Raw genomic sequence first — 23,352 nt, 5'->3', positions numbered from 1 at the left:
GATGTCTTCGCGTAATCACTGTTTTCTTACCTGTCTGGCAGATGAAGCCATTTTGTTGCAGACACGGTGCAAACTGTATCTCTGCATTATGTGTTAAAACCGGACACAGCATCTGCAGCAACATCTCTCTATTCTTGGGATTGTAAACTGCAGAGGTAAACACAACCCGGATGCATTTTTAGAAACGAAACAACTTCTGGTGCCCCCAATAATACATTACAAAGTAAAGTATCCAAGTCAGCAAATAGTCTGGTTCAATGCTGTCCGAGCCGTGCATATCCCAAGATCGAAGAGTGAATGTCCTTAAAGACATTAAAAAAGTTTTCCAGGACTTTAATATTGATGAATAATCTAAACCAGAAGCCGCACTGCTCCATACACTGCGCAATGGCTGTGATTAGCACTGCACTGCAAACTCTCTCCCATACAAGTGAAGAGAGGAGTCAAGTTACCCTAATAGTTAACAGGATATTCCAACCTCCCCCTCCAAAAAAAATAAATCATTCCCTATACTTTGGATAGGGGATAATTGGTGTCTGATCACTGGGACCCCCAATGATCCTGAGATTGGATCTGATGGGGGTGAGTGGAGCAGAGCTACGTATGCTAGTTCTCTGTTCCATTCATGGTCTATGGGATTTCCATAGATAATCGAGCACAGCGCTCTGCAGCCCCATAGATAATGAATGGAGTGTTCAGCAGAAAAAATGGGAGACATGACCAAGTGTTCATCAGAAAAAATAGGAGACATGTCCGATTTTGATCAGAGAGGTCGGTTCAAAATGGTAATGGAAGTCTATGGGTCCGTGAAAAAAATCGGATCACACTCGAATGACTTTCATGGTCTGTCAAAATGGAGAAACTTTTTTTCACTCTCCACCTCCGAGAAAAATTGATGGCACCATGATCAAACTCTTATTAAAGTACGATCAAAGTAATGGGTCCATTTTGCTCGTATGTGGAGACGTCGGTCTTGTGAACCTACCCTTACTCATAGAATAGTATTATTACGTAGATTTCTGCAGCAATTCTGCCTTCTATAAAATGACCACAGGTACATATCTGTCCCAATACCAGGAACCCGCTGGAACCCTTCATATGAAGCATAAAAATAAGTATCTCTCACCTAGATCATTATGGTTGACCCACCAACGTGATGTCTCATTTATCGGTTGTGCCAGAGGTGCCAAGATCTCATCGTATACATTGGCCAGGTGCCCTCCGCATGCTCCACAGGACCTTCTTGCACCCCAAAAATCCGTCCTTTGCTCCACAAACCGAAAACAGGAATCTGACAATGAAAATCCCCTTCCTGGGCATAATAAATCGCCAGCGTTACCCAGCTGGCAAAATAATGAAAGTAGACAGAAGAAGGAAAGATCTTGGAGTATAGTCATCCTAATCCGGAGTACAGGATTCCCACCGAGAAAAGATGAACAGGAAGTCAGGGAGCAAAAAAAAAGTCATGTATCTAGGAAAATGAGGCAATCAGGGCAGACAAAGATGAGGGAAGGCTATAGTCTGACTCGTCCTCACACCTCATCCAAATCCTGATGGCAGGGGCGTAACTATAATGGGTTCAGGAGAGTTGTATCCAGGCTCTGAGACCTCCCAAAAGGTCCTTTTTTGTCTATATGTGAAGGCCAGTACTAATAAAGACTTGTGATAGTTGGGTCCCTGTCGGAGATTTTCCATTGGGGCCAACAAGCTTCAAGTTACACCATGGATAAGACATTTCATGAGACCTCTTTCCCTTCCATTAGACATATGATTGATGAGTGTTTTGAGCCCTCTTAATAAAAATGATGTACCAATGCCCAGATGCCTCTCCTTCTCCATTAGGAACACCCATCATGGCTAACGCATTTCAGTCCTGGTCTGCTTTTCTGATGCTTGCTCATTCCACTCTTCCCCAACCAAGGTACCATTCCCCAAACCTACTAAGGTATTCCTTGCGTCACCAGCATCTGTGAAAATGACTAAGGTTGCGCTAATGGCTGGAATCCAGGCATAGTCAGTGAAGACGGGAAGTCAGCAGGGTCATCAGCAATTTAGGACACAACACAAACCACCAAACTCTATCAATGGCATCCAATATCTCCAAAATGTGGAGATATTGGTACACTACAAACAAAGGTCTCTAAAACAGCTCACCCCATCAGCTGTCATTGTTCCCCAGGTGCTCAGCTCCTGGAATGAAGGTCAGAATCCAAGACAAAAAAAAATGTATCTGTATCTTCTATAAAGAAAAAATAAAAAACAACCAAAAAAAACTATTCTTTATCTTCACCCAACAAGGAAAACATCACAAATGCATCTAAAATCACCAACGCGTTTCGGGCAAGGCTTGACCTTACTCATAGCCCATGAATAAGGATGTGCAGGTCTAAAACGAATCAGAAGTTTTAAATTTTTGTGATGTTTTCCATGTTGTGTGAAGATAAATAAAAAATAGAGATCCGGCATGTATGTTGTAATACATTCCCCACAACCATCATATAAGAGGTAGAAGTCAACACTGATATTTTTGTCCCATCATCCATTAGAGCATTTGTGAGGTCAGACCCTGATGTTGGGGGAGGACAGACTCACAATGTCCGTTCTAGTTCATCCCAAGGCTGTTGCATGGGGTTGAGGTTCGGGCTTTGTGTGGCCAGTCATGTTCTTCCACCAAACTCCCCCAACCAATGACTTTATGGGCACAGTTATGGGGAACAGAGAAGGGTCTTCTCCAAATTGTTCCTCAAAGCTGGAAGATTCCACACAATCTTGTGCTAAAGATTAAGGTTTCCCTTCACTGGAGCTAAGAGGCCAAGGCCGACCCCTTATAACAGCCCATAGCATTATCCTCCTCCATCTGTACAGTGGGCACAATGCAGTCAGGGAGTAACGTTCTCCTGGAGTCACCAAACCCAGACTCCTCCATCAGACCTCAAAGAAGTGTGATCTGTCACTGCACAGAACACGTCTTCAGAGTCCAGTGGTGGCGGCTTTACACCATTCCATCCAACGCTCGGCATTGTGCTTGGTGATGTATGGCTGAATGCAGCTGCTTGGCCATGAATCTTCTGGCTGGGGGAGCAGTGTCTGTGCTGATGTTATACCAAAGGAGGTCTGGACTCTGCAGTTATGGGGTCAGCAGAGGGTTGGTGATTTTTCTGCCCTCTGCTCATCAGCACTCGGCCCCCCGCTCTGTAATGTTTTGGGGTCTCCACTTCGTGGCTGAGTTGCTGCAGTTCCTTCCGCTTCTCAATAATATCACTCACAGGTGATGGGGGAAGATTTCAGAAGAAGAAATGTCATGAACGGACTTGTTACCCCTGTGGCTATTACTGGATCGTGCTGCTATCAGTGAGCTCTGCACCACCGGCCGTTCTGTTATGCTAGTAAAGGCAGACGGCATGGCGGAGGGTCCGAGGTCATATACCGGGAGGCGAGGTACGGAGGATATACACCAGTGACGAGGGGCAAAATATTATACACTGGTGGCGAGGGTCTAGAATGGATATTAAACACTGGGGAGGAGGGGGAGGAGATCGAGGTTATACAATGGGGGGTGAAGGGGCAGATGTTATACCCTGGGGGGATGAATGTTATACCCCAGGGGACTGGATAATATACCCAGGGGATGAGGGGCCAGATGTTATACCCAGGGGGCATGGGGCCAGATGTTACACACCAGGGACCGGATATTATACCCAGGGGGCGAGGGGTCAGATGTTATACCCGGGGGACCGGATGTTATACCCAGGGGCTGAGGGGCCAGATGTTATACACCAGAGACTGGATATTATACCCAGGGGGTGAGGGGCCAGATGTTATACCCCGGGGGACTGGATGTTATACCCAGAGGCCGAGGGGTCAGATGTTATACCCGGGGGACCGGATGTTATATCCAGGGGCTGAGGCACCAGATGTTATACACCAGGGACCGGATATTATATCCAGGGGGCGAGGGGCCAGATGTTACACAACAGGGACCGAATATTATACCCAGGGGGCGAGGGGCCAGATGTTATACCCTGGCGGACCAGATGTTATACCCAGGGGCCAAGGGGTCAGATGTTATACTCCGGGGACCGGATGTTATACCCAGGGGCTGAGGGGCCAGATGTTATACACCAGGGACCGGATATTATACCCAGGGGGCGTGGGGCCAGATGTTATACCCGGGGGACCGGATGTTATACCCAGGGGCTGAGGGGCCAGATGTTACACAACAGGGACCGAATATTATACCCAGGGGGCGAGGGGCCAGATGTTATACCCTGGCGGACCGGATGTTATACCCAGGGGCCAAGGGGTCAGATGTTACACCCGGGGGACCGGATGATATACCAAGGGGCTGAGGGGCCAGATGTTATACACCAGGGACCGGATATTATACCCGGGGGCCAAGGGGCCAGATGTTATACCCTGGCGGACCGGATGTTATACCCAGGGGCCAAGGGGTCAGATGTTATACCTGGGGGACCGGATGTTATACCCAGGGGGCGAGGGGCCAGATGTTATACACCAGGGACCGGATATTATACCTAGGGGCTGAGGGGTCAGATGTTATACCGGATTTTATACACCAGGGGCAATGGAGTTGGAGAAAAAACTTGAATTCATTAATTAAGACGTGGAGCGCAATACTTTTCTCCATTTAGTGCAACTAATGACAGATAATGAAGACAGATTGGACATGTCACACTGATGATGTGCAGTGCCGGTACATTTGCCTCGCGTGCTTGCTTTGTGCTCTCATTAGCGTGCGGTATGTTTGCGCTGTGTGTTTGCTCAGCTCTCGGCACACACGCCGCTCTCATTACGGCCTCTTATATTTGCGCTGTCTGTTTGCTGATATTTGAATACCCGGCCTCTGATTTGCAAGAGGATTATCTGGACAGTGCCCCATACGTGACTGCGGGGGTTGCCCTGCTGTGATATTTATTTGATTGCACAGAATTTATTTTTTTATTCGGGGACATGTCCTTTCTAGTAAAGCACCAAGAGTAGAAGATTTGGGCTAAGGACTTATGCACAGGCTGCGTGCAACTCACTGCAAGGTGTGAACATAGCCTAAGAATCTGCATATATCAGTCCCACATTGACTTACCCTAAAGCCTCATTCACACAGCTTTATTCGTTTTAGTCGCCATATTATGCCCACAAGTATTCAAGTCAATGGGAAAGCTTAACCCCTTCATGACATAAACCGTCCAAGTACTGCGCATGTCAGGTCTCCCCCGTTTGGTGCAGCCTCCGGCGCTGAGCTCGCATCTTTTCTGGCACATGTCAGCTGATTTGATCAGCTGACATGTGCCTCTAACAGCCGCGGGTGGAATCACAGTCCACCCGTGCCTTTTTTTTTTTTAATTTCTGCCCACATAGACATACTAGATCTTGTTTTATGCGGGATGAGTTGTACTTTTGAACGACACCATTTATTTTATCACATAGTGTACTGGAAAAAAATCCAAGTGGATAGAAATCGTGAAAATAATTGTGAAAAAAAAAATGCAATTCTGAGATTGTTTTTTAGGGAATTGTTTTTACGGTGTATAGTGGGTGGTAAAACTGACCTTGCAGTATGATTCTCCTCATCGGTACGATTACAGCCATAGCCGACGTGTCCAGTTTTTTAACTATTACTTTAGTGGTGAAAAATTGATCAGATTTTTTTTTTTAATTATTCGGTTGAAGGAGTTTATTTTTTTTTTTTGCAGGGGCAAGAATGGATGAAAATCTTCCAAAAAATGTGGTCAATTTTTTTCTCGTATGCAAAGAAAACGGACGTCTGGATGCAAACTAACCCTGGTGTCATTGTTTTAGAACAGAAGAAGGAATAAAAGTGTGAACATTTCTTATACACAATATTTATTCTGAAGGAGATAAAAAAATAAATAAAAATGGAAAAAATAGAAGTGATTACCCACTAAGCACAACTCCCCTGCCAGGACTCATTGCCCTCATCTATCATGGCGGCGCGGAGAGACATAACATCCGGTCACGTGGTGCAATATCCGGAAGTGAAGATGCTCGGAGCCCACGTGAAGGTAAGAGCTCGGCGTGTGGAGTCAGTGCTCGTCTCCTAAGCGACAGGTCTCTGGACCAAGCACATTTATGGGGTTAGGACATTAATGGAAGAACTGCAAGTGCCAGCGAGAACACGCAGAGTGCTGGTTGAAATGGCATGCTGGGATATGTAGTCTTTACATTTGTCATTTAGAGGGATTTTCCTGTCTGTATGCAAATAAAATTGACAACTTGTGCATTTTTCCCCCAGATATGACTGTGTGCAAGACCTCTGCTTGCTGCAAATAAACTGAAGATTCTTGTAGTTATTTTTGCATGCAGTCTATTAAATCCTTGGTGAGGTCTAACAGCTGCAGGATAGCGGAGATATGCTAAATTGTAAAGGGGTCAGCCACCTTTGCAGACAATATTTATCCCCAAAAGTGAAAAAAATAAATATTTACATTTTTTTTTTATTCTATACTTATATATTTTACCTTAATGTATGATTTAAAATAAAATCTGAAAGGGGAAAAAATGTGTGTATATCCACACTTTTTTTTTCTCGTTTTTAGATATTTTTCTTAATCATTCATTTTTTAAAGAACATAAATAAAAATCTATATACTTGCCCTGTAGCAGTGACAAGTGGGGTTCATATTTGTGGGTTTGATGTAACTTTTGTATTGTTAGGTGACATCAAGCCCACAGGTTAGTAATGGAGAAGCTTTTATAAGACACCTATCCATTACAAATCCTATAGTTATATGGTAAATAAAGACGCAGCCAAAATGAAATCCTTTAATTGAAAAAATGACACAGACTCCTTTAATAATCTCAATTAAACCATACTTATGACCTCGACTAATTCCCCCGAAGCCCTCGATCTCCTGTAATAAAAGTAAAATAAAAAAACAACAATATACCATACCTGACTGTTGTTCTGTCCCACGCCGTAATCCATATCTGGGGGCTAAATAGTTTTTAACCTGGATGTGCCAAGATGCGACTACCCAGGCTGAGAACCATTGGGGAATGAGATACTGAGAGGGCAGCATCATTCACCAGCGGTGAAATCATCGAGGCCGGGCTGAACCACAGGACCTTGGGAAAATGCCAGTGATGATGTCACCGCTGGTGCTTGACGCTGCGCTCTCAGCATCTCATTCACCAGTGGTTTTTAGCCAGGACGGTCGCATCTTGGCACCCACAAATATGAACCCCGCTTGCCACCACTACAGGGCAAGTGGGCAGAGCCGGGCAAAGAGCCAGAATTGGCGCATCTAATAGATGTGCCTTTTCTGGGCAGCTGCGGGCTGCTGTTCTTAGTCTGGGGGGCCTGTAACAATGGCCCATTACCAGCCTGAGAATAGCAGCCCCCAGCTCTGAGCTTTAGCAAGGCTGGTTGTCAAAAATGGGGTGGGACCCCACGCCGTTTTTTTTTTTTTTTTTTTCAATTTACATAATTAAAAAAACACGGGGACCCCTCTATTCTTGATAACCAACCTCGCTGACAGCTGAGGGTTGAATTTTGCCTGGTTGGTTCAAGAAAATAAGAGGGAACCCTCGTCAGGTTTTCATTCATTTATTTCATTAGGTTGCAGGCGGCGGCTGTGGCATACCCCGATCATCCGCTCCTGCTGTCACTGTTATTAGCGGCAGCATGTGTGGGATGATGGGAGTAATAGTCCCAAAAGCCCCCACCTGCTGTCATTGTTCTGACTTTAATATAACTGTCATCATTCTCTTCTGCTTGCGCCGATCAGAGGAGGAGAGGCTGATGAGAGCCGTCTTCAGCACCCGCCATCGGGGATCAGCGCTTACTGTAGTGCTTTTTCCCCGGCGGCCGTCCATGTGGCACACGTGTGCCTCAAGTATTACATTCACAACACACAGATATCTCTGATACCATTTTTTCCGGTACCGTAAATAGCAGGACGTGTGAAACCGGCCTTAGACGGTCGGGAGACCTGCAGCCAGTCCGTGCTTTGAATGATTTGCTTGGATCCCTGTAGCAACCCTTAACCAACCACAGGGTTTGGAGACGCTGAACCCCCAACGTCCAGTTTTAAAGGGGTTCCCAGAAATAATCATCTTCTTTTTCCCTCTCTTTCAGCGCCGGTGGAAGGAAGCTCTGGTTATCCTGGGCGGTGGAGGTTTCCTCTTCTCCTCCATTCTTACTGTTCAGGGGGATGAACGTTTCTATGCAGAATGGTTGATGCCAACATTGCAGAAAGTGATGTCACCAGAACGGGCGCACATGTTGTCTATAAAGTTTGCGGCTCTTGGCCTTGTCCCACGATGTGCGCAGCATAGTTCACAGCATCTGGTATGAACACAACGCAGTGTACGCTAATGCCAGGAGTTGTCATTTTGCAAAATATAGTATAGAGAAATATGATTCCTTAGTCTTTTCGGGCTTTTTTTTTTTATCAAGTCTCCTTGTTAAAGGGAAAGTCCACTTCTTAACAGCCTCTATTAATTGGCGCTGCTCCTCCATACTTTGCACTGTATCCCCCGCCAGTCTCAGGTTTTTTTTTTTTTGTTGTTGCTTGGATTAAACTTGAAGACTGCAACTGATCAGCAGGTGCTGATTGCCTGCAGTTTTCATGAAGTTGATGCCAAGAGTATGGCGTGATCCACAGTGCTGACATCAGTCTCAGGTGTATTGCTGGATTTGTTAAGGAACGGACAACCCATTTAATGACCTAACAGACTATGGCAGCATGTAGCTTCATCTTATGAAAAAATGACGACTTACCTTGCCGGGAGTGTTTAGTTTTGCAACAGAGAGCCACAGATTTAGTTCTAGAGCGTGAAGACCCAGCATGGCCGCTGCAGTTAACTTTATTTGAAGGTAATCCTCTTCCGGGTATGTGCACACGCTGCGGATTTTGCTGCGGATCTGCAGCAGTTTCCCATGCGTTTATAGTATAATGTAAACCTATGGGAAACGAAATCCGCAGTGCACATGCTGCGGAAAAAAATGCGTGGAAACGCAGCGGTTTACATTCCGCAGCATGTCAATTCTTTGTTCGGATTCCACCTTACACCTGCAGTTTTCTATTGGAGCAGGTGTAAACCCGCAGCGGAAACCGCGATAAATCCGCAGGAAAAACCGCAGCAGTTTTGCCCTGCGGATTTATCAAATCCGCTGCGGAAAAATCCGCAGTCCTCCAGATTCCGTGTGCACATACCCTCCATCTGCTAGCCCAAACTGTTTTTCCTTCTTCCTCCTAGGAGACTACAGTACTGGGTCAAAAGTTCCGAAATCCAGTGGGCCTGGCTGCCGGTTTTGATAAGCACGCAGAGGCTGTAGATGGACTTTTCAAAATGGGCTTTGGTTTTGTAGAAATCGGAAGTGTCACCCCGGAACCACAGGAAGGAAACCAGAAGCCCAGAGTGTTTCGCCTTCTTGAAGACAAGGCCATTATCAACAGGTGACCGATGATTCACGCTATTCATTAGTGTCCCAACTCCCATTAGTCTGCTCCAGTCTCCACCATATGTATGTGTCCGCGAGCGCCACACGCTATGAGGTTATTAATAGTTGTCTGATGAATTCAATTGACCAAATCAAGATCCGCTGCTGGCAGCTCCTTTGTAATCACATGTCAGTCTTTTCCCAAATGTGCACGATGGTTGACAAGTCCGGAGACCCTGCAGCCATCTAGCCTACACAGGCTGCTCACAGGAGCACCAGCAACATGCGGCCTGGTGCTCTCATATTGCGAAAAAAATCCCAGGTATAGGTCCAGTGTGACGTTTGCATCTTCTGGCTCTGCTCACGTGGTCTCCAGATCAATATTTGGCTATCATTGTGTCCGAAAAAAAAGCAGAACTTCTCGCTGAAGAGAATAGACCAGGGGGAGGTAATTGCATGCAGATATTTATACATCCTCTGAATATAATAATAAGATTTTTTTTCAGGCAGCAAACAATCCAGATGTGTTCCCTCCTTAAAACCAATGATGTTTTATCAGAAAATACTGGGGACTCTGGGCACAATCCCCTCCAGTTTCTCCCTGCCCCAAGCCTCCAGAGTAGAGAGTTTGCTGTATCTATGTAATATGTAATTTCTAACTTTATTACAATATGTTAATTAATCTTTATTTTGCATTTTTCTCCAGATATGGATTTAACAGTCACGGTTTAGCGGTGGTTCGCCGCCGGCTGCTGCGGAGGGCGGAGAAGCAGAAGACCCTGACTACTGGTCAGTTGAGTTTCTGTAGGAGACATCTGTCTACTACCAACAATTTACAATGAATTCCACATATTTTTGTCCTATTTTCTTCTTTGGCTATTTTTCTTCTTCAATCGCATATAAAGTAAAATTCTGACTTTGTTTCCTGCAGAAAAAAAGTGCAAGTTACTCAAGATTTTCGTTTTTTTGTAGTGCCAAATCTTACATGTTGTGATGTAATTCTGGAAAGTGAGTAATTAAGCAAAGAATAGCCCGACTTTTGTTTTTCCAGAGGGAATGCCACTGGGTGTAAATTTAGGAAAGAATAAAACATCGGAAGACGCAGTTGCTGATTACACAAGGGGAGTGCGTGAACTCGGACCCCTGGCTGACTACCTGGTTATCAACGTGTCGAGCCCGAATACCCCCGGACTGAGAGCTCTTCAGGGCAGAGAGCAGCTGCGCCATCTGCTGGCTAAGGTATGAAGTAGATTGTAAAGGGAACCTGACAGACTCTTCCTGCTCTCCATCTCCAGACAAGTCCCTTTTTAAGACTGTGACCCCCCTTCTGTCATTATCATTACCCTGAGCCATCCCTCTGGGCTTCTCTTTTCATTTTTTTTTCCAGGGACCATTTTCCATACTTCTCTTAGGGTATGTGTCCACGTTCAGGATGGCCAGCGCTTTGGACGGAGCGGAAAACTCGCTCCGCCCAAAGCCCCGCCCCCTTCTGTAGACGCGATGATGCCAGATGTGTTCATTGCACACATCCGGAATCAACGCACCCCACACATAGGGCCCTGTGTTTTACCTTGCGGCGGCGCAGCTTCGCCGCTAGGTAAACATACATGCTGCGTTCTAAAAAGACATGCCGCATGTCCGGAAACGCAGGGCCGCCGGGTGCGTGTTCGCACACATAGTGGAGACGGGATCTCATAAAATCCACTATGCTGTAACATCTGGATGCTGAGGATTGAACGCTGCGGCTCCACGCAGTGTTCAATCTGCAGCTATTCCGGATGTAAAACGGCCCGTGGACACATACCCTTAAATTTAATTTGCTTTTTTTTTCTCCCTGGGCTCACCTGCTGACCCTTCTTCTGGCATTCTCATTCTTCTGGGCCGGCCCTTTTGGCTTCTCTTTTTATTCTTGCCCTGGGACCGCCCTCTAGGCCTCTCTTACCCCATGGTTCAGGCAACATAAAGTGTTTGACCTGTTCTATTTTTTGCATGTTTATACCTTCTATCACCAATGTTCCCCATATACAGATATAGTTGTTACTTTTTGGATTAGCACGATAGTTATATTTAGTTATATTTATGCTTTATTATCTAGTTATGTCTTTCAATGCAGCTTTTTTTTGTCTTCACACTTAAAATGGCGGTATAGAAATGTAAGTATACAATGTCTTCATTGCAGGTAGTAAACGCTCGGAATTCACAGCCCTGTGAACACCGGCCGGCAATACTTGTAAAGATAGCGCCCGATCTGTCCCCAAGTGATAAAGAAGACATTGCCGCTGTAGTGACCGAGGTGCAGTGATCATGCCCTTACTCTTATGTATGCCGTCGTGGCACATATATATATATATATTAACCACTCTTCTTTCGTCTGCAGCTCGGCATAGAAGGTCTGATAGTCACCAACACAACAGTGAGCCGCCCCTCGACGCTGAAGGACCCTTGTAGTATAGAGGCGGGCGGATTAAGTGGGGCTCCTCTACGAGATTTGTCTACACAGACCATTAGAGAAATGTATGCATTGACCTCAGGTGAGACTGAGGGATGAATCTGGTTGTACAGTGGTTACTACTGTCCCATACAAGAAATTGACGTTGTCTTACTCTCTCAGGCCAAGTTCCTATCATTGGCGTAGGGGGCGTCAGCTGTGGGTTAGACGCTCTGCAGAAGATCCGCGCCGGGGCCTCGCTTGTTCAGCTATACACAGCACTTACTTATCAAGGACCCCCTGTTATAGGAAAAGTGACTCGGGAGCTGGAGAAGTTACTTATGTAAGTAGCAGAGGATCCTTGTGCGTTCTTTGTTTTCTTGCAAGATGCATACAATTTCTTTTTCTTCAAGTTATGCATCTTTGTTTCGATCCCTTAAGGTACCTTCACACTAAACGACTTTGCAGCGATAACGATAGCGATCCGTGACGTTGCAGCATCCTGGATAGCGATATCGTTGTGTTTGACACGCAGCAGCGATCTGGATCCTGCTGTGATATCGCTGGTCGTTGCTGAAAGTTCAGAACTTTATTTGGTCGTCAGATCGGCGTGTATCGTCGTGTTTGACAGCAAAAGCAACGATGCCAGCAATGTTTTACAATGGTAACCAGGGTAAATATCGGGTTACTAAGCGCAGGGCCGCGCTTAGTAACCCGATAATTACCCTGGTTACCATTGTAAAAGTAAAAAAAACAAACAGTACATACTCACCCTCTGATGTCTGTCACGTCCCCCGGCGTCCGCGCTGCTGCTCAGAGCTTCCTGCACTGAATGTGTCAGTGCCGGCCAGAAAGCAAAGCACAGCGGTGACGTCACCGCTGTGCCCTGCTACTGCCGGCGCTTACACAGTGCAGGGAAGCGGACGCCAGGGGACGCGAATGTAAGTATGTAGTGTTTGTTTTTTTACATTTACACTGGTAACCAGGGTAAACATCGGGTTACTAAGCGCGGCCCTGCGCTTAGCAACCCGATGTTTACCCTGGTTACCCGGGGACTTCGGCATCGTTGGTCGCTGGAGAGCTGTCTGTGTGACAGCTCTCCAGCGACCACACAGCGACGCTGCAGCGATCGGCATCGTTGTTGATATCGCTGCAGCATCGCTTAGTGTGAAGGTACCTTTACTGTTTTTATCTTCTCGGTGAATGAAAACATTTGTCTATTGTCAGAGGCATAAAGAGAACCTGACAGAAACTTCTACCATTTGTAGGACTTTGGAGTCCTTTATAAGATAAGCTATTTAATCTTTTTGTGACCCCATCCCCCCCCCCCAAAGTGATGCTCCTGCTGTCAGAAAAAGCGTTTGATGTATGTGTCTGGAAGTGCGATGGGTGTGATGCTGCACTTCCCTCTTGGTCCCACTTTCCACTTGTTGTTGAAATCAAAATGTAATTTCTCACTGCTGGAGCATAGTTTTGGGGGTCATTAGAAGTATTAATTTGCTTATAATTTTAAAGGGCTACATAGCAGTGGTATAAATAAGAGTCCAATAGACCCCAGTGCAGAATTTGGACCTGGACCTCCATCTGCATGTTAGTCAGATATATTAGTCCTTATAGCAGTCTAGATCCTGTAAAGACATACTCGTTTCCCCCCATGTAGTAATGTGTCTCATCCTGGCTCCTTTTTGAAGTACTCTTCTCTATCCTGGAGCCCTTCCATTAATAATGTCCTCCATCCTGGACCCCTTCCAGTAATAATGCCCTCCATCCTGGGCCCCTTCCAGTAATAATGACCTCCATCTTGGGCCCCTTCCAGTAATAATGCCCTCCATCCTGGGCCCCTTCCAGTAATAATGGCCTCCATCCTTGGCCCCTTTCAGTAATCATGTTCCCTTCCATCCTGGACCCCTTCTGGTAATAATGCCCTCCATCCTGGGCCCCTTCCAGTAATAATGGCCTCCATCCTGGGCCCCTTTCAGTAATAATGCCCTCCATCCTAGGCCCCTTCTGGTAATAATGCCCTCCATCCTGGGCCCCTTCCGGTAATAATGCCCTCCATCCTGGGCCCCTTCCAGTAATGCCCTCCATCCTGGGCCCCTTCCAGTAATGCCCTCCATCCTGGGCCCCTTCCAGTAATGCCCTCCATCCTGGGCCCCTTCCAGTAATAATGCCCTCCATCCTGGGCTCCTTCCGGTAATAATGCCCTCCATCCTGGGCCCCTTCCAGTAATAATGGCCTCCATCCTGGGCCCCTTTCAGTAATCATGTTCCCTTCCATCCTGGGCCCCTTCTGGTAATAATGCCCTCCATCCTGGGCCCCTTCCGGTAATAATGCCCTCCATCCTGGGCCCCTTCCAGTAATAATGGCCTCCATCCTGGGCCCCTTCTAGTAATAATGCCCTCCATCCTGGGCCTCTTCCCGTAATCATGTCCGCCCTCCATCCTGGGCCTCTTCCCGTAATCATGTCCGCCCTCCATCCTGGGCCTCTTCCCGTAATCATGTCCCCCCTCCATCCTGGGCCCCTTCCAGTAATAATGGCCTCCACCCTGGGCCCCTTCGGTAATAATGCCCTCCATCCTGGGCCCCTTCCAGTAATAATGGCCTCCATCCTGGGCCCCTTTCAGTAATCATGTTCCCTTCCATCCTGGGCCCCTTCTGGTAATAATGCCCTCCATCCTGGGCCCCTTCCGGTAATAATGCCCTCCATCCTGGGCCCCTTCCGGTAATAATGCCCTCCATCCTGGGCCCCTTCCGGTAATAATGTCCTCCATCCTGGGCCCCTTCCGGTAATAATGCCCTCCATCCTGGGCCCCTTCCGGTAATAATGCCCTCCATCCTGGGCCCCTTCCGGTAATAATGCCCTCCATCCTGGGCCCCTTCCGGTAATAATGCCCTCCATCCTGGGCCCCTTCCGGTAATAATGCCCTCCATCCTGGGCCCCTTCCGGTAATAATGCCCTCCATCCTGGGCCCCTTCCGGTAATAATGCCCTCCATCCTGGGCCCCTTCCGGTAATAATGCCCTCCATCCTGGGCCCCTTCCGGTAATAATGCCCTCCATCCTGGGCCCCTTCCGGTAATAATGCCCTCCATCCTGGGCCCCTTCCGGTAATAATGCCCTCCATCCTGGGCCCCTTCCGGTAATAATGCCCTCCATCCTGGGCCCCTTCCGGTAATAATGCCCTCCATCCTGGGCCCCTTCCGGTAATAATGCCCTCCATCCTGGGCCCCTTCCGGTAATAATGCCCTCCATCCTGGGCCCCTTCCGGTAATAATGCCCTCCATCCTGGGCCCCTTCCGGTAATAATGCCCTCCATCCTGGGCCCCTTCCGGTAATAATGCCCTCCATCCTGGGCCCCTTCCGGTAATAATGCCCTCCATCCTGGGCCCCTTCCGGTAATAATGCCCTCCATCCTGGGCCCCTTCCGGTAATAATGCCCTCCATCCTGGGCCCCTTCCGGTAATAATGCCCTCCATCCTGGGCCCCTTCCGGTAATAATGCCCTCCATCCTGGGCCCCTTCCGGTAATAATGCCCTCCATCCTGGGCCCCTTCCGGTAATAATGCCCTCCATCCTGGGCCCCTTCCGGTAATAATGCCCTCCATCCTGGGCCCCTTCCGGTAATAATGCCCTCCATCCTGGGCCCCTTCCGGTAATAATGCCCTCCATCCTGGGCCCCTTCCGGTAATAATGCCCTCCATCCTGGGCCCCTTCCGGTAATAATGCCCTCCATCCTGGGCCCCTTCCGGTAATAATGCCCTCCATCCTGGGCCACTTCCGGTAATAATGCCCTCCATCCTGGGCCACTTCTAGTAATCATATTCCCCCTCCATCCTGAGCCCCTTCCGGTAATAATGCCCTCCATCCTGGGCCACTTCTAGTAATCATATTCCCCCTCCATCCTGAGCCCCTTCCGGTAATAATGCCCTCCATTCTGGGCTCCTTCCGGTAATAATGCCCTCCATTCTGGGCCCCTTCCGGTAATAATGCCCTCCATTCTGGGCCCCTTCCTGCTATAGTGTCCCCCATTCTTCAAACAAGCACTACAACTGCAATGCATGGGTCAAAAAACACTTGACGGATTCCCTTTGATGGGTATGGACATCTTTGGAAACCTTATCTATTGCATGTAGAATTTGCGTCAAAAGGTTTGCAGAGAAGCTGTAGACACAGAACTGTTTTGAGCAACATGAGAAAATTGGTTGCAAAGGTCTCCGTACTGCCGGGCATGCCAAAGACCTGACCGGAGGATAAAGTCCAGAACGGCCCAGGGGGAAGCGGAGAGATTCATTAAGAATTAGGTTTCTTATGCCCCTTCCTGGCTCTTTAATCCAGCAAAATGGCGGCTGGTCAGCTTCTGGTTTTGACGAATTTGCACCAATTGCATTGCACAACATTTGGATTCTGGAGATGAGAGCAGAGGAATAAATCTGTATTCTGTCTTCACAGCGATGAAGGATTTTCCAGCGTCTCTGAAGCAGTCGGTGCCGATCATAGGAGCAAAAGTCAGAAGACGGCTGCAAAATCCTAATGAAAATCCACGGTGGCGTAAAGATTTCCAAAAGATGGAGGAGACTACGGTGCAGCGGAGATGAGATACACGCGGCTTTTTCAGGAGCATTTTACATTGACAGTGGAAGTGTTTATTAATCCAGATCACAAGGGCTGAGCCGTATCTGCAAGAAACAATGGTGGATTCTTCACCCCGGGAGACACTGTGACTCACGATGACGACTTCATGGACCATGTTATAAAGTTTGGACTTGATGATCGCTTTAATAAAATCACTTTAACAGATCATTTGTGGAACTATTTTAATTCTATTACTCCTGGGGACACAAAACAGCTCTGCGGATGTGCAGTACTCAGCCGCGGCCACTATACTGTCTATGGAGCTGTGCAGCTCTGCGGATGTGCAGTACCCAGCCGCGGCCACTATACTGTCTATGGAGCTGTGCAGCTCTGCGGATGTGCAGTACCCAGCCGCGGCCACTATACTGTCTATGGAGCTGTGCAGCTCTGCGGATGTGCAGTACCCAGCCGTGGCCATTATACTGTCTATGGAGCTGTGCAGCTCTGCGGATGTGCAGTACCCAGCCGTGGCCACTATACTGTCTATGGAGCTGTGCAGCTCTGCGGATGTGCAGTACTCAGCCGCGGCCACTATACTGTCTATGGAGCTGTGCAGCTCTGCGGATGTGCAGTACCCAGCCGCGGCCGCTATACTGTCTATGGAGCTGTGCAGCTCTGCAGATGTGCAGTACCCAGCCGTGGCCACTATACTGTCTATGGAGCTGTGCAGCTCTGCGGATGTGCAGTACTCAGCCGCGGCCACTATACTGTCTATGGAGCTGTGCAGCTCTGCGGATGTGCAGTACCCAGCCGCGGCCACTATACTGTCTATGGAGCTGTGCAGCTCTGCAGATGTGCAGTACCCAGCCGTGGCCACTATACTGTCTATGGAGCTGTGCAGCTCTGCGGATGTGCAGTACCCAGCCGTGGCCACTATACTGTCTATGGAGCTGTGCAGCTCTGCGGATGTGCAGTACCCAGCCGTGGCCACTATACTGTCTATGGAGCTGTGCAGCTCTGCGGATGTGCAGTACCCAGCCGCGGCCACTATACTGTTATGATCTGGTGACCTTGGAGCCGCATGAAACTTTCTCTGGAGTCGGTGGAACCTGTACTGACCGCAAATCCTGAACTAACACCACAACTAGAAGTAGCCGTGGGGTGTGCCTAACATACGCTAGACACCTCGACACAGCCGGAGGACTAAATACCCTTATAGATGGAAATAGGAATGCTACCTTGCCTCAGAGCAGACCCCCAAAGGATAGGCAGCCCCCCACGAATAATGACTGTGAGTAGGAGAAGAATAAGACACACGCAGGTAGAAAACAGGATTTAGCAAAAGAGGCCACTCTAGCTAAATAGGAAAGGATAGGACAGATTACTAGGCGGTCAGTATTAAAACCCTTCCAAAAATATCCACAGCTGATAATACAAAAAGTTCCACAATCTAACTAAAGACATGGAATGTATGTCTGCCACTCCAGAGAATCCAATAAGACTGAGAAAATACTGACACAATCTAAGCTGGACAAGAAAACACAAAGAATAGCACTGAATTGTGAAGCACATAGCATGTGTGCCACAGGGAAAAAAAACCAGACACTTATCTTTGCTGATTTGGCAGAAAGGCAGGAGGAACCAAGCAGAGGTCCAACACCTCCCAACAACAATTGACAACTGGCAAGGACTAATGAATCCTGCACGCCTAAATACCCCAGTCAGAACTGCAATCAGCAGATACACCTGACCAGGACTGCAACTCAGGGGCAACTGCATTACCACCTACAACCACCGGAGGGAGCCCAAAAGCAGAATTCTCAACAGTACCCCCCTTGAGGAGGGGTCACCGAACCCTCACCAGAGCCCCCAGGCCGATCAGGACGAGCCAGATGAAAAGCATGAACCAAATCAGCAGCATGGACATCAGAAGCAAAAACCCAAGAATTATCCTCCTGGCCATAACCCTTCCATTTGACAAGGTACTGAAGCCTCCGCCTCGAAAAACGAGAATCCAAAATCTTCTCAACCACATACTCCAACTCCCCATCAACCAAAACAGGGCCGGAGGATCAACAGAGGGAACAACGGGCACCACATATTTCCGCAATAAAGATCTATGGAAGACATTATGGATAGCAAAAGAGGCCGGCAGCGCCAATCGAAAAGACACCGGATTAATAATCTCAGAAATCCTATAAGGACCAATAAACCGAGGCTTAAACTTAGGGGAAGAGACCTTCATAGGAACATGACGGGAAGACAACCAAACCAAATCCCCAACCCGAAGCCGGGAACCAACACACCGACGACGGTTAGCAAAACGTTGAGCCTCCTCCTGAGACAACACCAAATTGTCCACCACATGAGCCCAAATCTGCTGCAACCTGTCAACCACAGAATCCACACCAGGACAGTCAGAAGGCTCAACCTGCCCAGAAGAAAAACGAGGATGAAAACCAAAATTACAAAAAAAAGGCGAAACCAAAGTAGCCGAACTAGCCCGATTATTAAGGGCAAACTCGGCCAATGGCAAAAAGGCCACCCAATCATCCTGATCGGCAGACACAAAGCATCTCAAATAAGTCTCCAAAGTCTGATTTGTTCGCTCGGTCTGGCCATTTGTCTGAGGATGAAATGCAGAAGAAAAAGACAAATCAATGCCCAGCCTAGCACAAAAGGCCCGCCAAAACCTAGAAACAAACTGGGAACCTCTGTCGGACACAATATTCTCCGGAATACCATGCAAACGAACCACATGCTGAAAAAACAACGGAACCAACTCTGAAGAGGAAGGCAATTTAGGCAAAGGCACCAAATGAACCATCTTAGAAAACTGGTCACAAACAACCCAGATAACCGTCATCCTCTGGGAAACCGGAAGATCAGAAATAAAATCCATAGAAATATGCGTCCAGGGCCTCTCAGGGACCGGCAATGGCAAAAGTAACCCACTAGCACGGGAACAACAAGGCTTGGCCCGCGCACAAGTCCCACAGGACTGCACAAAAGAACGCACATCACGTGACAACGAAGGCCACCAAAAGGACCTACCAACCAAATCTCTGGTACCAAAAATACCAGGATGACCAGCCAACACAGAACAGTGAACCTCAGAAATCACTCTACTAGTCTGTTATGACCCCAATGGCAGAGGGTCTCAAAAGTACATACCAAGTCTGCAAACATAAAAAACCAGCTCATAGGGCAGTGGTAACTGGGCTATCCGTATATCTAATCCTAGCACCACAAATAGCAGCAGCCGGGGAACGTGCCTACGTTGGTTCTAGACGTCTCGCGCCAGCCGGAGAACTAACTAACCCTAGAAGGGAAAAGATAGACCTTTCTTGCCTCCAGAGAAAAGACCCCAAAAGTTGGATACAAGCCCCCCACAAATAATAACGGTGAGGTAAGGAGAAAAGACAAACGTAAGAATGAACTAGATATTTAGCAAAGAGAGGCCCACTGACTAATAGCAGAATATAGTAAGATGACTTATACGGTCAGCAAAAACCCTATCAAAATTTCCACGCTGGATATTCAAGAACTCCCGAACCGTCTAACGGCCCGGGGGGAGAATACCAGCCCCCTAGAGCTTCCAGCAAAATCAGGAATCACATTAGTACAAGCTGGACAGAAAATAAGAGCAATACAGATAACCAAAAAACAAGGAAGCAGGACTTAGCTTAATTTTGCAAGAACCCGGACCAGCAGACAGGAGCAAACAGAAAGGATCTGATTACAACGATGCCAGGCACTGGACTGAGGATCCAGGAAGTTTATATAGCAACACCCCTGGACTAACGACCCAGGTGGGTGCCAAACTGAGGAAAGACAATCCCAGAGTCATATCACTAGTGACCACAAGAGGGAGCCAAAAAGTCTAATTCACAACACTAGTCCATCTGTCAGGAACAAACAATTTCCCCACAGGACAGCGGTCAGGTCTATCAGCCTGAAATTCCTGAAGAACCCGCCGTAAATCAGGGGAAATGGCAGAAAGGACCACCCCTTCTTTCAGAATGCCGACCGGTTCAAGGACCTTAGGAGAATCAGGCAAAAATCTCCTAGAAAGGGCATCAGCCTTAATATTCTTAGAACCCGGAAGATACGAAACCACGAAATCAAAACGGGAAAAAAACAAGGACCATCGAGCCTGTCTAGGACTCAGCCGTTTGGCAGACTCGAGGTAAATCAAATTCTTTATGATCGGTCAGGACCACAATACGGTGCTTAGCTCCCTCAAGCCAATGTCGCCACTCCTCAAACGCCCACTTCATAGCCAACAACTCCCGATTGCCGACATCATAATTGCGTTCAGCAGGCGAAAACTTGCGGGAGAAGAAGGCACACGGTTTCATCAAAGAACCAACAGAATCCCTCTGAGACAAAACGGCCCCTGCCCCAATCTCAGAAGCGTCAATCTCAACCTGAAACGGAAGAGAAACATCTGGTTGGCGCAACACCGGAGCAGAAGTAAATTGGCGTTTAAGCTCCTGAAAGGCAGAGACAGCCGCAGAGGACCAATTCGCCACATCAGCGCCTTTTTTCGTCAAATCAGTCAAGGGTTTAACCACGCTGGAGAAGTTAGCAATGAAACGGCGATAAAAATTTGCAAAACCCAAAAATTTCTGAAGGCTCTTCACGGATGTGGGTTGAATCCAATCATGAATGGCCTGAACCTTAACCGGATCCATCTCCATAGATGAGGAAGAAAAAATAAAGCCCAAAAAAGAAACCTTCTGCACCCCAAAGAGACACTTAGACCCCTTCACAAACAAGGCATTGTCACGAAGGATCTGAAATACCATCCTGACCTGTTCCACATGAGACTTCCAATCATCCGAAAAAATCTAAATATCGTCCAAATATACAATCAAGAATTTATCAATATAAGTCCGGAAGATATCATGCATGAAGGATTGAAAAACAGATGGAGCGTTAGTGAGCCCGAATGGCATCACAAGGTATTCAAAATGGCCTTCGGGCGTATTAAACGCAGTTTTCCATTCATCACCCTGCTTAATACGAACAAGATAATATGCCCCCCGAAGGTGAATCTTCGTAAACCAACTAGCCCCCTTAATCCTAGCAAACAAATCGGAAAGCAAAGGTAAAGGGTATTGAAACTTGACCGTGATCTTATTCAAGAGGCGATAATCAATACAAGGTCTCAAGGAGCCATCCTTCTTGGCAACAAAAAAAAAACCTGCTCCCAACGGTGAAGAAGATGGCCGAATATGCCCTTTCTCCAAAGACTCCTTAACATAACTCCGCATGGCGGTATGTTCAGGCACAGACAGGTTGAAAAGTCGGCCCTTAGGAAACTTACTGCCTGGAATCAAGTCAATCGCACAATCACAATCCCTATGCGGTGGAAGGGAACTGGACTTGGGCTCATCGAATACATCCTGAAAATCAGACAAAAACTCTGGAATTTCAGAAGAGGAAGAAGAGGAGATTGACATCAAAGGAACATCATTATGAACCCCCTGACAACCCCAACTGGTCACAGACATAGATTTCACTCAGACCGGAAGGCGTGGGAAACCCCACCATAACATCTTTAACGGATTCAGAAAGACCCTTTCTGAAAATTGCCGCCAAAGCATCATCATTCCATTTAGTCAACACAGACCATTTTCTAAATTTCTGACAATACAATTCTGCCGCCTCTTGACCCTGAGACAGGGCCAACAAGGTTTTCTCCGCTTGATCCACAGAATCCGGTTCATCATATAATAATCCTAAAGCCTGAAAAAAGGAATCTACATTAAACAAGGCCGGATTCCCAGATTCCAGGGAAAATGCCCAATCCTGTGGATCGCCACGCAGCAGGGAGATGACAATTTTAACCTGCTGAATGGAATCACCGGAGGATCGCGGTCTCAGAGCAAAAAACAGTTTACAATTGTTTTTAAAACCCCAAAATTTGGACCTATCACCAAAAAACAAATCAGGAGTAGGAATCTTCAGCTCTAAAGCAGGAGTCTGAATAATATAATCAGAAATACCCTGTACCCTAGCAGCAAGCTGGTCTACACGAGAAGCTAATTCCTGAACATCCATGCTGGCACAAGACTCCTCAGCCACCCATAAATAAAGAGGGAAGAGAAGACAAAACAGACTGCAGAAAAAAAAATGGCTCAACACCTTTCTTCCCTTCTTCTGAGATGCATTTAACTCATTATGGGCCAGTTGTACTGTTATGATCTGGTGACCTTGGAGCCGCATGAAACTTTCTCTGGAGTCGGTGGAACCTGTACTGACCGCAAATCCTGAACTAACACCACAACTAGAAGTAGCCGTGGGGTGTGCCTAACATACCCTAGACACCTCGACACAGCCGGAGGACTAAATACCCCTATAGATGGAAATAGGAATGCTACCTTGCCTCAGAGCAGACCCCCAAAGGATAGGCAGCCCCCCACGAATAATGACTGTGAGTAGGAGAAGAATAGACACACGCAGGTAGAAAACAGGATTTAGCAAAAGAGGCCACTCTAGCTAAATAGGAAAGGATAGGACAGATTACTAGGCGGTCAGTATTAAAACCCTTCCAAAAATATCCACAGCAGATAATACAAAAAGTTCCACAATCTAACTAAAGACATGGAATGTATATCTGCCACTCCAGAGAATCCAATAAGACTGAGAAAATACTGACACAATCTAAGCTGGACAAGAAAACACAAAGAATAGCACTGAATTGTGAAGCACATAGCATGTGTGCCACAGGGAAAAAAAACCAGACACTTATCTTTGCTGATTTGGCAGAAAGGCAGGAGGAACCAAGCAGAGGTCCAACACCTCCCAACAACAATTGACAACTGGCAAGGACTAATGAATCCTGCACGCCTAAATACCCCAGTCAGAACTGCAATCGGCAGATACACCTGACCAGGACTGCAACTCAGGGGCAACTGCATT

The 23,352-nt window shown here is 47.3% G+C and overlaps 1 protein-coding gene across 3 annotated transcripts in view; it reads left to right on the top strand.

Annotated features, from left to right (window-relative positions):
• The window catches only part of DHODH (dihydroorotate dehydrogenase (quinone)), a 49,048-nt gene extending 32,400 nt beyond the window's left edge, over positions 1-16,648 (top strand). For all 3 annotated transcript variants that reach the window (XM_077288553.1, XM_077288555.1, XM_077288554.1), the window contains 9 exons: positions 5,712-6,041; positions 8,117-8,329; positions 9,241-9,440; positions 10,131-10,213; positions 10,476-10,663; positions 11,604-11,717; positions 11,802-11,955; positions 12,036-12,195; positions 16,300-16,648. In XM_077288553.1, the coding sequence (XP_077144668.1) occupies positions 5,964-6,041; positions 8,117-8,329; positions 9,241-9,440; positions 10,131-10,213; positions 10,476-10,663; positions 11,604-11,717; positions 11,802-11,955; positions 12,036-12,195; positions 16,300-16,381 (1,272 nt within the window). In that variant the 5' untranslated portion in view covers positions 5,712-5,963 and the 3' untranslated portion in view covers positions 16,382-16,648. The remainder of the gene's footprint in view (positions 1-5,711; positions 6,042-8,116; positions 8,330-9,240; positions 9,441-10,130; positions 10,214-10,475; positions 10,664-11,603; positions 11,718-11,801; positions 11,956-12,035; positions 12,196-16,299) is intronic.
• The last annotated feature ends 6,704 nt before the right edge of the window (positions 16,649-23,352 follow it).

Source organism: Ranitomeya variabilis, chromosome 2 (assembly GCF_051348905.1).
Source record: "Ranitomeya variabilis isolate aRanVar5 chromosome 2, aRanVar5.hap1, whole genome shotgun sequence".
NCBI classification, from domain to species: domain Eukaryota; kingdom Metazoa; phylum Chordata; class Amphibia; order Anura; family Dendrobatidae; genus Ranitomeya; species Ranitomeya variabilis.
This window is presented reverse-complemented; position numbering and strand designations above follow the sequence as displayed.